General features: G+C 46.1%; 1 protein-coding gene across 1 annotated transcript in view; it reads left to right on the top strand.

Annotated features, from left to right (window-relative positions):
• SSH2 (slingshot protein phosphatase 2) overlaps positions 1–14225 on the top strand; it is a 134414-nt gene that overhangs the window by 41686 nt on the left and 78503 nt on the right. Inside the window, exon 2 of the mRNA XM_073315846.1 lies at positions 9025–9068. Coding sequence (XP_073171947.1) covers positions 9025–9068 — 44 coding nt within the window. The remainder of the gene's footprint in view (positions 1–9024; positions 9069–14225) is intronic.

Here is a 14225-nt window from a genome sequence, read left to right as displayed (position 1 = left end):
TGCGTTCACATCACTGCCAGGGAAATGGTATCTAGAATCAACTCAGTTCAAAATCTGTTACTTAATATTCAGAAAATATTTCCATAAACTGCTAGTAATCTTCTCAGCTGTGGCATGGACGAGAATGAAGTCAGTGTGCAGTTTGATCCTCTGGCTGCCCACTTTCTGTGGTTAAAACATCCTCCTTGGCATCAAACAACTCCTGAGCAAAGTCCAAGCATGGAACTCAAAATTGTGATGTTTCAGAAATTCAAGCTAGAGTTAATTCATGTGCAACCTTGGGTCTTTCAAAAGATTCAGCCCAGGGTTTCAAGTCTGTCCTTGTTTCTTTGTACCAGTCTGTTGTTGCTGGCACTCGGGCATTGCTGTAAACACAGCATATGTGGGGTTTATGTTTAAGAGAACGTTTTTTAAAAACTTTGTCACGTAGCTGTGCAGTGGAGAGACATGCGTATGGTGGTTTTGAACTGAATCTGTCTGAATTTTGTTTGCTCCCAGTAAGTGATTTTTAAGCTCACAGTTCATAAGATCAGGCTCCATAACAGGGCATCCTATGCACAGTTTGTCATTGGCGCTATTGGGCTTCAGCTGGTACTTGTCGTGCATTCCTTGTGCAGCTCAAACTCCCTTGGACTTCGGGAGTCTGTGCAGTGAATATATTATCTCCACGTGACTTCTATGATTGAGGGCCGTTGCCAGTATTAATCTGGTCGGGTCCGTAGGCAGAGAAGGAGCTTCGTGATCAGGTGCCTAGGCAAGGGATTGCTTATCATGCTGATGCGCTCAGTGCTGTCCGAAGAGCGCCTGTACCAAAGAGCTTGCAATGTATGAGACAGCTGTTGCAAAGACAAAGATGTACTGGGAGACCGGAGGATGCTCTCCCACATGCTCATGAACAGCATTTGCATGGATTAGCTATTGGATTAATGCTTGGGTGCATAGCCCCTGATTTGATTAGACCAGCTGCCTTCTTCTCCACAAAGATCTTGCCCAGCTGAGAGGTTTTCAGTGTAATTTGAGTATATGCACAGGGCTCTACCCAAGGAAGAGTAGGTAGAGTGAGCACACCTTTACTTCAACAGCTTAGCAATGATCAGATCTATAGCAAAGGATGTCTTCAGTTCCTACTCTCATGAGCCCATTCAGTTCATTTCCTGATGCTACTCAATAGCTGGGAATGAAAGTTTACTCTAAAGCAATCCTGCCTCATGAGGTGTGGAGGCTTTGAGTAGTAGCAGAACAAAGTCAAATGATCCATGATGGTGATCAGACCCCTTGCAAAGGTTAATCCTGCAAGGTAACTGGCCTTGGCAGTATGCTAACCACTTTGCACCGTCTCCTCTGTGTTGGGCTAGTTACTGCTGTTGGCAGCTCACTCCTGTATCAGTTTGTTGCCATCTTTCATGGGCTCAAAGCACGTTTTGGCCTGGGGGAAGGCTGGAAAGCTTTCTGTGTTTTAGAAATGCAGATACCACTGTATGCTTGTGTCTCCGAGCGGCATTCGGTCTTGTGCTCCCTGTCAAAGGAGGACTTTTATTTCTTAAAGGGAGGGGCATTGTCAGCTTGAAGTCTAGGCATTTAAAATAGCTTGATGCCCTACATCCACACCTGAGTCCACCTGCTGACTGGGGATTTGCAACCACACTTCACTATTTTATATTTTCTTCATCCCGCTGCTTGTGTGAAAGATCCCTGCAAACAAAGGAAGAAACTGATTTATATAGGGGAAACCATGAAAATGAGCTGGCTACAAAGATGCCAAATGAAGGCAACTGAGCTGGGGAAAATGGAAATCTTCCACCCCCACCACCCGTAATCTCCTTCCATGAAAAGACAGCTGGTGCAAATTGTCTTCTCTGTAGAAGTCAATGGACTGGTCACACTAGCTGAGGATTTCGTCCACGGTTGCAAAGGCGCTGGAGTTGGTGTGGCAATTGACCATAGATGACTACCAATGCAAGGCTTTCTCTCTGGAGCTTGGTGCCTTTTGGGGTATCAAGGCTGACTGCTCTGTGGTTAGAGCAAAAGCCTACATTAGTGATTTCAGCAGGGTTGAACTAGTGTACGTGAAGGCACACCTGGTATCCTTACAAGTTGTGGCTAGGAGTCATTGCACTCATGGCATAGGAGAGCCTCCGCTCTAGAGAGAGAGAGAGAGAGTCTAGACACAAGTTAGAATGACAGTTTGTCTGAATTGCCAGCCTCTTGGCCATGTAGGTTGTTCTAAAGGCTTGTTGGTTTAGTCAATGTATTAGTTCCCTGGAGAAAGTCAGTGGTGGGGGTTGTTTTGGGTGGAGGGTGGTGAAGGGCAGATCTGAAGTTGGCTAAATGTGCTGTCACACTAGGCTCTTGTGTTCCCAGCCCCTCTTCAGAGAGGGAAGAGAAGATAAGTAAATGCACCAGGCTTGCAGCTGATGGAATTTGTAGGTGTATTTTTGCATTTCATTTATAAATTGATCTAGCATCTTCCATTAAAATGTCCAGCTAGAGCAGTCTGACCCCAAACTAATTCTGGTGATCTTTTTAATGCCATTCAAAGTGGGGCTTTCTGAGTGTGTACAGTCATGGGAGCAGATTTCATTTTTTTGATAACAGGAATCTTTTCTAAGGTAGATGATGCTAGCTGTTATGATGGAAGAGACCATTTTCTCTGGTTTTTTTAATCCTTTAAAATTATTATTTTTATGTATGTATGTATTAATTACAGTTTTATGGTAAAAAGCTAACTCCTGGTACAGATCCAGTTTGGTGATGTAGCCTGGCTATGGGAAACTCTGCCATGCATATTAGACTACAGCTGCATCTTCAAACTGAGGGTGGAATGCATAAAATGTAATGGTCTATTAATACCACTGCTTCACACTGGCAAATTGAGAGATTAACTCATCTGCTTGTTTTGATAGAAGGGCGTTCTTGATAGTAGTTTAGCAGCTGGCATTTCACTTTGCAAAGGATGCAAGCAGCAGTTGAGGCATGTTTTCTACAAGTTTGACACATGCTTCAGCAATATAACCAAACAGGTATGCTAAAGTGAGTTTATTTTAGGGTTCAAACAAGTAGGTGGCAAGAAGCCTCACTAATGTACCATGGCTAATGAAAGTGTAGTAAATGTTAGCTACAGTAGTTTTGGGAAGGAGTTGGTGGAAATCATACATCTTATCCAACGAATGTGTGTGCCAGGGAACTCAGACATGTTACATGCAGACAAACAAGCTGGCATCTGAATTTCAGAATGCAGATGAGCACTGTTTTTTATTGCCACATGGAGATAAGAAAGAAGCTTCATAGGGACAGGAGAGTGGCTTATGTGACATGGAGAGAGTGCCGTTGTATAAGCCTGACGAATGCTAAATAATGTCTCTGTTCTCCCTTGCCCTTTTAATGACTGTGTCAGAAGATCAAAGTAAAAACTGGGTTTGTGTTTTGCATATTCTGTTCCGCATAGCCTGAAAGGTGCAAAGAGTGAAAGTTTCATCTTTCATTTTAAGCTGTCATTAATACTGCGGCCTCGTTAGAGCCATGGCTCTCCTTTTGTTTCCCCTGAGCCCCCTGTTTCTGCCATTTCTCTGGCCAAGGAAGACAGGGCATGACTCCTTTTGGAGCTTGTCAAGGCTGCTTCTAAACCACTAGGAGTTGTACATTGGTACAAGGGGCTGGCTTGAGAATGGAACAATCAGCCCCTAGGAGCCTCTACATAGCACTAACCACAAGCTACTGGCCAGGCACTCAGCGCTGAGTTTTGGCTGTAGCGTACAGTTTGAAAACACTTGAGAGCTTGTATTCCAGGGATGCACGCGAGACGCTTCAGTGTTGGTGGCTGTCAGCTCAACAGACGCCCCACTGTATGCATCTCCGAATGGCCTTTTGTACCACAGTTGGAAAACCAGCTTAAATAGATTCTAGGTAGTCTCCTTAGCTGGCTGCACTGCAGCAATACTTCCCACGCTTTGGGAACGCACTGAGAAATGGCAACAGGATCTTCCAAAACGCTCTCTAGTTAAAAGTAACTAGCATGTGGGAGATGCATCCTCCTTCATCTCCCGTAGGTGAGAGTCACTCCTGAACTTGTAGTGTTTGTCCATGCCATGTCTCTCCTGCCCTCTAGTGGAGAATTTGTATTAAATTGTAGTTCCAGGTTTAGAGCGGCCCCTCGTCTTTACAGTATGTTTAGTGATCTTACTGCTTTACGGTCATAGAAAAATACGTGTGAATGATTACAGCCTAGCTCAGGAAATAGTGCAATAGCTAGATATGCAGCATGTCAGGTGATGGTCCGAGCTCATGGTGGAGGAGAAATTCCATGGCAGAATAAGGGAGTGTTTTGAAGTGGAAGACCGTTAAGCATAACAGGAGCAGCCCATAAGGCGGCACCAAGAGGAGGCTGCAAAGGGGTAGTCAGAAGGGAAGCTTGGGAAGTGTGAAGCAGATAAGAGAAGCTGTGCTGGAGTTGCAAAGAGCCTCCAATAGGAGACAGAAAAGATTGAACTTGATGTGGAAAGTCAGTGAAAGAGTCACAGGGTAAGAGAGGAAAGTGTTTTGGGGAGCAGGATCCTGAAGAAGCTGGAAGGACGGAAGTAAGATGAGATGCTCCCATAAAGCTGATATGGGGGTGGGGCGTGCATACCTAGACAGATGCATGAGATGCCAACTGGCTGGAGGGGAGAGGGTAGCAGACCGATGGACAGGAATCTTGGTAGTGAAGACAGATAGGGAAGACAGATGTTGCCATAAATCCTAAAGGTTAAAGATGAGTTTTCAGATGTCCCGAGCTGGACAGCAGAGTGCAGGTAGCACTGTTTGATCTTAGAGACTGACCAGAATCGCATGTGTTCATAGTCCAGTTTATATGACCCTAAGTGGCTACACTCTGAACTCCTGACACTAAAATGTGCTGCATTTATGTCTATAATGTTTAGATCTCATCAAGTCTTCAGCGGCGACAGATTGCAACTGATGGGGTCCTGTCTATCCGCCTCCATGTTTTCAGAGAGCTCATGAGGTTTAAATTCCATGTGGAGCCAAGATAATTGAAATGGTCTATATGCTTCAGGGCATCCCCTCTGTTTGTTTGTTTTTGCTGAGGGGACAGGGTGCTTGCTAGTTGCCATGGCTGGGGTTTTTTTGGATGTGCAGCTGGCCACTTGCTGTAATGATGTTGCTTGCTGCACGTTCCAGACCGAAAACAGCATTGTCTGCATAGCTTAGATTACTGAGTGAGGTTGTGCAGACCTGAAGTGCTTCTCTCCACTACTTCACCTTATCCTGGGCTTGAAGAATGCATTTGACTAGAGAACAAACCCTTTCGAGCTCTTGGCTCACCCATAATGGCTGCTATTCACTTTGTTGACTGCTGTTGTTATTAGCAGTAAGTCCCCTTCCTGGGGAACCCATATGGAGTGTTGGCCACGTGTCTTGTGACCTGGCAGAATCCAACTGGTTCTAAGGATAGTTTGGTGCAGATCTGCAGTGGGCAAACTTTTCAAAGTGCTTGAGTGACCTGCGTGCTTTTGAGAATTTTTTTACCCTGCCTGACAGCAGAGTAACTCGGACACAGGAAAACGCAATCTGATTGCAAAGTTGACAACGGGTTCCCCGTTCCTCATGTGCCAATCTATCCGTTTTTAGGAGGTGGGATATCTAGCTCTTTCAAGTCACTTGACTTGCACCAGTTAGCTACACTCCACGTTGGTGTTTCCCTTAAAAGGAAATTTGTTCGTAAGGAGATAATTGCACATACACTTAGGACTTCATAGCTAAACCAGGAAAGGCATCTAGTCCTGAGACTGTCAGTCACTTGATTATTCTAGATTTGACCTCACTGGTAGATGGCTGATGAGGGGCTGTTACAAACGCTTGTTGTTTAAAGGTCCCAATGATGGTGAGGGCCGTGTTGTGCTAAGTGCTGTGCAGGCACCTAGGAAAACAAAGCCCCTGTCGCCTAGAGCTTTCAGTGTGGCCAGCACTGAATGGCACCGCATCCTGGCCAGCTGCATGCGGTGCTCTTGACAAGTTGCTGGGAAGCTCAGGCTAAAAGCCTCGTGTCTTCAGCTACCTGGGATGCCGGTTGCAAGTACAGCTGTGGCCAGCCTGGTGTGCAACAGCCTGGCTTGTGCCATCCCTGTGGATGCCCACATAATGGCAACCAGCTTCAGGCTCCTGCCGTCACGCGGCCTATCTGAGCCGCGGCTTGCAGCATCCAGCCACTTTGAGCCAGTCCCTGCCTGCAGCTGGCTGAACATTGTACCGCTTCATTGCAGGAGGGAGGGCTTGGAAAGCTGCTCAGCCAATGCTCTCCCTGCGTGGTTGTACCTGTTTGACAGTGTTAATATTTGCATCACGTTCTCTCCTGATGATGGAGTGGGTTGGGGTTTTCAGTTAGGAGAGGCGTGCCGGCTTGCCTGTCTCACGCTGCTGGAGTGACACTGCTAATTCTGAGGCCTGCGGTGTGGAAGGTAGCCCTGCTGGCTTCCCCTCAGCATGTGTAGCCTGCAGCTTTAGCTCCAATTTGTTGCCATAGGTGTCTATTTTGATATTTGTCTCCTCGTTTACTAGGCATTAACGGGGGTCTGAGCCTGAGAGGCGCTGAGCACCTATGCTCCTGGAACTCTGCTAGCGAGCACCTCCCAGGATCAGATTCTCAGATAGCAGAGATGCAAATATTTCTGCTGGCCGTTCCGCATCTGTATCTTGCATTTTGTATAAAGAAAGGGCTTGAGCTTTGCACATAATAACGAACAGGACCCAAGTAATGCTGCACTGATGGCTTTCTTGAGCTGTGCCTCTCATTCTGTGAAGTTACAGGAAACCAAATCTGGTTATACAATCCCCTGGTGGTGAAATGTGACATTTCCATTCCACCCTTCTTGAGCCTGTGACTTAAGAATTGCAGGTCTGAATCTTTCTGCAAATTCCGCAAGTGTTTCAAAACTCCTTGCTCTCCTGCCCCTGAGCAGCAGGTCTGCACCTACCCTCTGGTGGGGCTGGACGGGAGGGTCAGCAGACATAATGGCTGGTTATTCTGCTGATCCGGACCCAATCCACAATCTTATTTCTTACTCTTCTGCTACCTCATGATAGGTCCTAGCCAAACCATTCCATATTTGTCTCCACCTGTACGCCTTGCAGGTGGCAGCTGAATGGGCTGGTAGGGATGGGTGCAAGAGCATTTTCAAAGCCATAGCAGATGAAAGATGTAGAAGGAAAGCTAGGATAGTTCCGTAGCTGGCAAAGCCTCGGTCTCTGTATCGGGTTCACTGGCATGCAGCATACAGAGTCTTTGGGATTCAGATAAACTCCCCACGTGCGGCAGGTGCGGTCACTAGGAATTGTGGTGATAGAACATTTTTGGAGCCATTCTAACAAAGGTATCTAGGTGTAATGCAATGCTGCAGGGGAAAGCCTAGCATGGGCGCTTTATAGAAATATAATGGGCACTTTCTGACTGCTCACTCTAGCTGTGCAAAAGTTGGTCCCTTTCTGCTGATAGCCTTCTTCCCACCCCATAAGCTCCTCTGTGGATGCTCCTTTACAAGTGCTAGATACCTCTTCCTCCTCCACAGAAATGCAACCACTCTGGGGTGGAATGGAACAGCTGTTATGACAGTAGACTGGAACACTACACACCAGTCTAACAGGGAGGAAGAATCCAGGATCTAATTTAAAAATCTATGGGAGAATGACATAAATGTCTGCACTGGGGTTTGGTCAGTATATCTTGCTAATGCTCAGCCCCTGGAGAACAAAGCTGTGGGACCTTCAGTGCCTGGAGGACTGTGGGTTTTACCTCTTGCCTGAAAGATAGCAAAAACACTCCATAGCACTGCACTGGGGCAGTGCTGGCTTAAAAGAAAGAGGAGCCACTTATTCAATTGCCAACACCACTACCTACAGCACCTGTATGCTCTTTGGAGGTCTCCCTCCCAAATAACGGAAGGTGTGACCCTGCTTGGAATTGGACATGGAAAAATTGTTCTCCTTAACCTCTGAGGACAGGACAAGAAGCAACAGCAAACGTTGCAGCAAATGTGGTTTAGGTTGGTTGGACATGAGGGAAAAACTCTCAGGGTAGTTAAGCCCTGGAAAAAATTGCCTAGGGAGGTTGTGGAATCTCTGTCATTGTCTGACCTGTTCTTAAAAATCTCCAAAAACCTGTCAGGGATGGTCTAGTTATTACATAGTCCTGTCCTGAGTGCAGGGGTCCAGACTAGGTGACCTATTGAAGTCCCTTCCAGTCCTGTGCTTCTATGAGTCAGTACAATCACAGCCTAAAACCCCCAAGTGACCTGGGCATAAACTTGAAAGAGTAGCGTTGCCCGTATCTCCTGTTACCAGGTGCTGAGCTTTGGTTTCCTTGAAGGCCTTTCTGTGCCAATTTAGAATGTTGCTTGTACTTTAAAATGCTTCCCAGCCACCACAGAACTACATCGGCCAAACTTGATTTTATTATTTTCACTGATAAAGCAAATTCTACACCCCTCCCCCAGTCCTGCCTGCGAATGTCCATTTAAATCTGCTATGAAGTGGAATTAATCACCTTGAGATTATAGAAAGTCCTAATAAAATTCCACAGCATGTTAGAAATTATGCCGATTAATTTTGCATCAGAAGCCGCGGACTGTGTCAAATTTCCACTTTCTAGTTAGTCTGCACTTACCCAGCCCCATTTTGGGTTCACTTTTTTGCTCTTTTTTGATTCTGAGCTTCTCACTGTCAGACACTGGGATTTCCCCCCCAGGAGCAATGTAAGTGCTTGACGGTTGGTGCTCTTTGGTTGGCAGAGATCATTGGAAGGCCATGCAGCAGCATGTTAAAGTCTGCAGTTGAAAAATGATTCTCATGTGTTTATTTAAAGGCTTTCAGAAAGTAAGTGCATATGCAGCAGCAGAAAGAGAGATGTGCAGGGGTAATAAAAAAGAAACCCCCCACCTACAGACACCGCCCAAGCTAGTAAAGTGCAATGGTCTGAAGTTTTATGAATGGGTTAGTATTTTAACTGGTCCTGTTTTTTCTCCTCTGTGCATGCAGGAGGCGGACAGTGGGGAGGAAGAGTGCCGGTCCCAGCCCAGAAGGTAAGAGTGTCACTTAGCGCTTGCAGCAGTAGTGAAGGATGGTTTCCATGGTGACTGCAGCGCAGATCTCTTCCCCTGCTCCCACAGCCCCTTCCCACTTTCTAGCTCTTGCTAGTCCAACACAGCTGGATCATCTTGACCTTTCTTGGAAGCTAATGTCCTCTAACCCCAGCCTAGACAGTGTCTCCAGCAAAGGGGCCACTGCAGCAGAGGAAATTGGCTCTGTGGTGGGTCAGAAGGGTACAGCAAGGCTTCCTGGGAGGGAAGAATCCATGCCTCTGGGGAGGGGTGCTTTGGCCACTACTACATGGGGAACAGGTGGGAAGAGCCTGTGCAGCTGTGGGCGAAGCGTCCGTTGCCAAGTCCTGTGATGCTGAGCACTTCCAGCTCCCAGGCGTGGCAGTTGCTCAGGTTCCCAGGATTGGCCCATCACCCATGACACGGGGATACTGAGAGCTTCAGGGCGCAGTGGCCTTGCTCCATTGGCCGTGGCCCTCTAGTAAAAACCCGAGCCACAGCCACTCCGTCCCTCTTACTAATGTTGGGTGAGATCAGGTTAATCTGTGTATGGGACAGCATCACAGAATCTGACTTCATCCTCCCGTTAGCACCCTTCAGTTCTCGTACTCCTTCACCTCTAGATATTCCTGCAACATCTCCTGGCAGCTAATCAACTGTCCCCAAAGCTGAAGCGACTGGGTTACTTCATGCCTGTAAGCCCAGCCATCACTTACACTGCTGATTTATTTAGGAAGTTCTCACAAGTTTACAACTCCTTGCCATGTAGACATGGAGTACAACAGGGAGTGTTTGTTTAGAAAAACAGACAGTACTGTAATCAGATCTCTCCATTTAATCCCTGTAATATGGGATCACTGACTACCCATGAGATGCTGTTTTCCATGATTTTATTAAATTTGAGTGAAATCAGATTACACGTTTAACGAACCGGGCATGTCTTTCAAATGTTAATATTCAAAAAGTTGGACAGGTGTGCTAGCTTTTTTGCAGGTGAGTGTACTTTGAGCATTGAATACATGGTAATGCGGTATCAAAGTATCTTTTTGTCCTCTGCCTATTTCACTGGGTATGTACGTGGCGAGTGTTCCTCTTGCACACATGTCCTCATACCTACCCAGGCATCGTCCTCTGTTTCTGTCCGAGAATAGTGAGAGCCAAAGGAGCTGTAATCCCAAAATAATCCATAGAAGAAGAATGGGAAGTCTGTATTAATTCCTGTAAATACCAAGTCCAGTCATGTCAAACAGAAAACTGTATCTGCCATCAAACTCTTACCTAAACAAAACCAGCTCACCAGAGCTAAGCACATTACACGGGTTATGAGCTGGTGACCTCTCGGACTTGTCAGCCACACAGACTTAACAATGGTAACTTTTCCACAACTTCAAAACTTTCAGCTGTTTTTACTCTGAAAATTGGATCATTTCAATGAGAGCTACTTTAACTAGGTGACTTGTCCAATGGCAACAGAACTGTCTCACTGAAATGTTCTCTCTGTCGGATCTCTCCTTTGTGTTAGCTTTTTATGTAGAGAATTGCAAAGGAAGGAAGTACAATGATTCTTTCTGGCTGTTGTGATCCTATCTTGTTTGTTATGAGGTCCACAATTCCATGGTATTGAGGTCTTTGCTCTGCATGGCCTTGGAGGCGGACCACATGGGTCAGTCGGGCAAGGGAGATATGGTTCCACCTCTGAGAGACCACCAGCTTTTGGCTGCCTCTTCAGCTGCAGGCAGGCAGAGGTTGGTGGCTTTTTCCCCTGTAGACCACCAGCTCCTGGAGTCGGGCACCTACATGAGACTCTCGAGTCTCATTAAGAAGTCTATAGCTTTGGTGATTGTCGAGAAAAGCCTGAAAACATGAAGCCTGAAGGCTCAAAAGCCTAACATAAATAACAAACCCAATTTATTTATTAAAATCTCATGGCTCTTTGGAGCCTCACTTATACACTTGGGCTTGACGGCAGTGTGGGATTTTTTGTGTCAGCTCAGTTGCTGTGGCCTAGTTAGGGGCTTCTTTTTAAGATGGGTTCAATGATCACATTTTATGCATATTTAAAATACTTCTCTAGGATAGGAAATGGCACCCCGCTGTTGACATGGTGACCTCTGCTCCGAGACTTCCTGTTGCTGGTGGTAGGGAAGCTAACGTTAGCCAAGACCCTTTCTAAGGGGAAATAAGCTGCTTGGACAGACGTAATAAAGATCTGAAGCCATTTAGAAAGCTGAAATGCTGTTTCTGGGTGGCAGTAAGTAGCCTGTCGTGTCTGCAGAATGGTATTAGATGGAAGCTTTCAGTTAAAAATGGGCTGAGTTAAATCCAGCCTTAATTAGGAGCTGTACTTAGGTGCCTTTTAAAGAGTTAATTTTATTAATGGAATTTCTGAGTGCTTGTCTGAGCAGGGCCCAGTTGGTGCAGCTTTCCTGGGATGAGGCAGAGCTGATGCAATCATTCTAACTTACCTGCCCAGGCCCTGGCTTTTATCTCTGACTCCTCGCCTGCAGTGGGTTTGATTTAAATAGCTCTTTCAGGAAGAACATTCCATGCCTTGCCTGACCTCATGCAAAGTCATGATAGCACCAGCCTCGGTAGCGTCCTCTGCCCCAAGCATGCCTCAACATCGCCCACTGACTCCAGCATGAAAATGTGGGGAAATTCTACTTGAAAGCATTTTCATTACAGCAGGAAGTCCGTTTCAGGAATAAGATATTAAGTTAATCCTTTCCTACTTTAATAAATGCTATTAGGTAATTAACAGGGATTTTTTTAAACACTTAATTTTTCACCTATACAAGGTGTAGTTTAAATATTGGGAGTAAGCACATACGGAGATGCATTTAACATCTTCATTTTCTGTGCACTGTTCAGTCTCTAAGCTTATCAGGCATGTGTGCCTTCGTCTTCCCCTCTGAGCAGGCTGGGATGCTGCCCAGGGGTACCCAGGTTGTGAGGCATCTTGCTACCACCTGCCCTTAACAGGAGAAAACCCTGTCTAGCTGCTGTGGTCAGCTCCCTAGCTCTACTGGCCACACCCAACACAAGCCCTGCCTTCTAGGCCTTGCAGGCCCCATTGTCACTCTGCAAGTTGGCAATAGGCACATCTCAACCCTCGAACCATCTGAGTGACTCCCTGGAGCACCCAGCCCCTGCTCCACTGGACTCTCGCAGTGCTCGCAGATTCGCTGCTCCCAAAGAAACAGGGCTCTGCAACTTACCAGTCCCACCTCAGATCACCACTGCATTTAACACGCAGCACTTAAACATGTTTATAGTGAAATACGTTTATTTAACAAAGCCCAGAGATTCTGGTCATAGCAGGTAGAAGTATCGGAAACAAACGGTTCCATGCCAAATAAAATCAGAACACGCATCCTAGAGCCTAGATTTAATGAACAACATATTCTTGTGTCCTGTAGAGTATTGCTTACCCTGCGTTCTTCTAGTCCTTTACACCCAGACTGGCTGTGGCCCTCCTTTCACGAGACAAGCACGCTGTCAGTTTGCCTCCTCGGTGAAGGATTCAGTGTGTCTCTTTGCACTCCAAGATATACCAGATCAAACCTTTGTTCTTATTCATATACAGAACATCCCCTTGCCTTTGTTTCTTCTTGTAAATTTCACAGTTCCTCCGTTCACACCTGACTCAGTATGCAAATAGTCATACAGCTCAAGGCCAATGGCCAGACAGGGAGATGCATGATCCTTTCAGCCTCCAAAGTGTCACCTCTTGGTGACCTGCCTCAACTCCAAGTCCTTAAGACAGTGGTCCCCAAACTTTTCAGGGTTGTGCTCCCCTTACCTCTGTCTATGTCCCACCCCCCTAGGGCCTAGGAGTGGGGCCACGACTTGGGGCGGGAGGGCAGACGTGGACAGGAGTAAGGGGGCTGAGGCTGGGGCCCCAGCTAGGGGCTGACTCCGGCTGCTGGGGTCCCAGGGCCAGGAGTGGAGCTGGGTGGCACTCCCTCCCTGTCCCCTGTGGTGGCTGGCCCTGGCCCCAGCTGCATCCCCTTGAATGTTCCTCTGCCCTCCCCTCCCAGAGGGGCGCACCCCACAGTTTGGGGTCCTCTCCCTTAAGAGCTCAATTTTCAATATAGATACGTAACTCCTAAATACTATCTATATATATATTTTGCAGTGACGACCAGGAGATTAGCGCAAACTCCTGTGTGGCTGCAAAGCAAATACAGTAACTTCTCACTCAACATTGTAGTTATGTTCCTGAAAAATGCAACTTTAAGTGAAACGATTTAAACTAATCCAATTTTCCCATAAGATTTCATGTAAATGCTTCAGCTTTCAATTCGGAGACCTCACCAAGAAACAGTCATTAGTGTAAAGAGCCAATAAAGTGTCTTAAAAAACAAGCTCTAGAAGTATTGCTGGATGGTCCGCTTTCTTCTGGCCATTCTATGGAAGACAGGTTGATCAGAGATGCTACAAGAGCTACTTCCTTTGGCAGAGAAGCTGTGCAGCCAAAGGAAAGAATTGGGTGTCTAGAGAAACAGCGGAGTGTGACTAGAGTATTGGGGTGCGCTAAAGCAAAGCCCAGCAAGACTCGTCCCTGACACTTGAATGGAGAGCTGCTGCCACCTGATAAAAGGCAGTGACAAAAGCAACTCCTCAAAAATGAGTAATTTAATGACTCTGCTGCTGAGACCTGCCAGGGGCTCCCAGATGGGTAAGACTAGGAAGCACTCTAGTTTTTAATGTTAGGAGATTATATGTAAACTGGCACTGTTTTTCATAAGCACTGTTACATTACATGCCTGGAAGAAATCCAACTCACTATGAGCTGTGGTGATAGAATTATAAAATATTTAACATCCAAAAGTCTTAAGTTAAAAGAACATTAAATGTGCAAAGTGAAGCACTTAGGAGTTTAAAAAATGCTTGAATCAATGATGTCCATACAACCTTAATTTGACCCCCCTCATGTGTGTGCATTATGATACATGATCTTTAATTATATGATCACATTCCTTTTTTAAAAGGACCCCTGCCTCTTTCAGTGCACGAAATGGATGGTGCACAGACAACCTTAATTAAGGCGTTTCCTAACTGTTTAGTTTTGCCTTTGCAACCTTAACGTTCTTCTATTGTAATTTTGTGGATGTAATATATCGTCTCTAAGCAACA

This window comes from Lepidochelys kempii, chromosome 17 (assembly GCF_965140265.1).
Source record: "Lepidochelys kempii isolate rLepKem1 chromosome 17, rLepKem1.hap2, whole genome shotgun sequence".
NCBI lineage: Eukaryota > Metazoa > Chordata > Testudines > Cheloniidae > Lepidochelys > Lepidochelys kempii.
The sequence above is the reverse complement of the archived record's forward strand: the minus strand, read 5'-3'. Positions and strand labels throughout refer to the sequence as shown.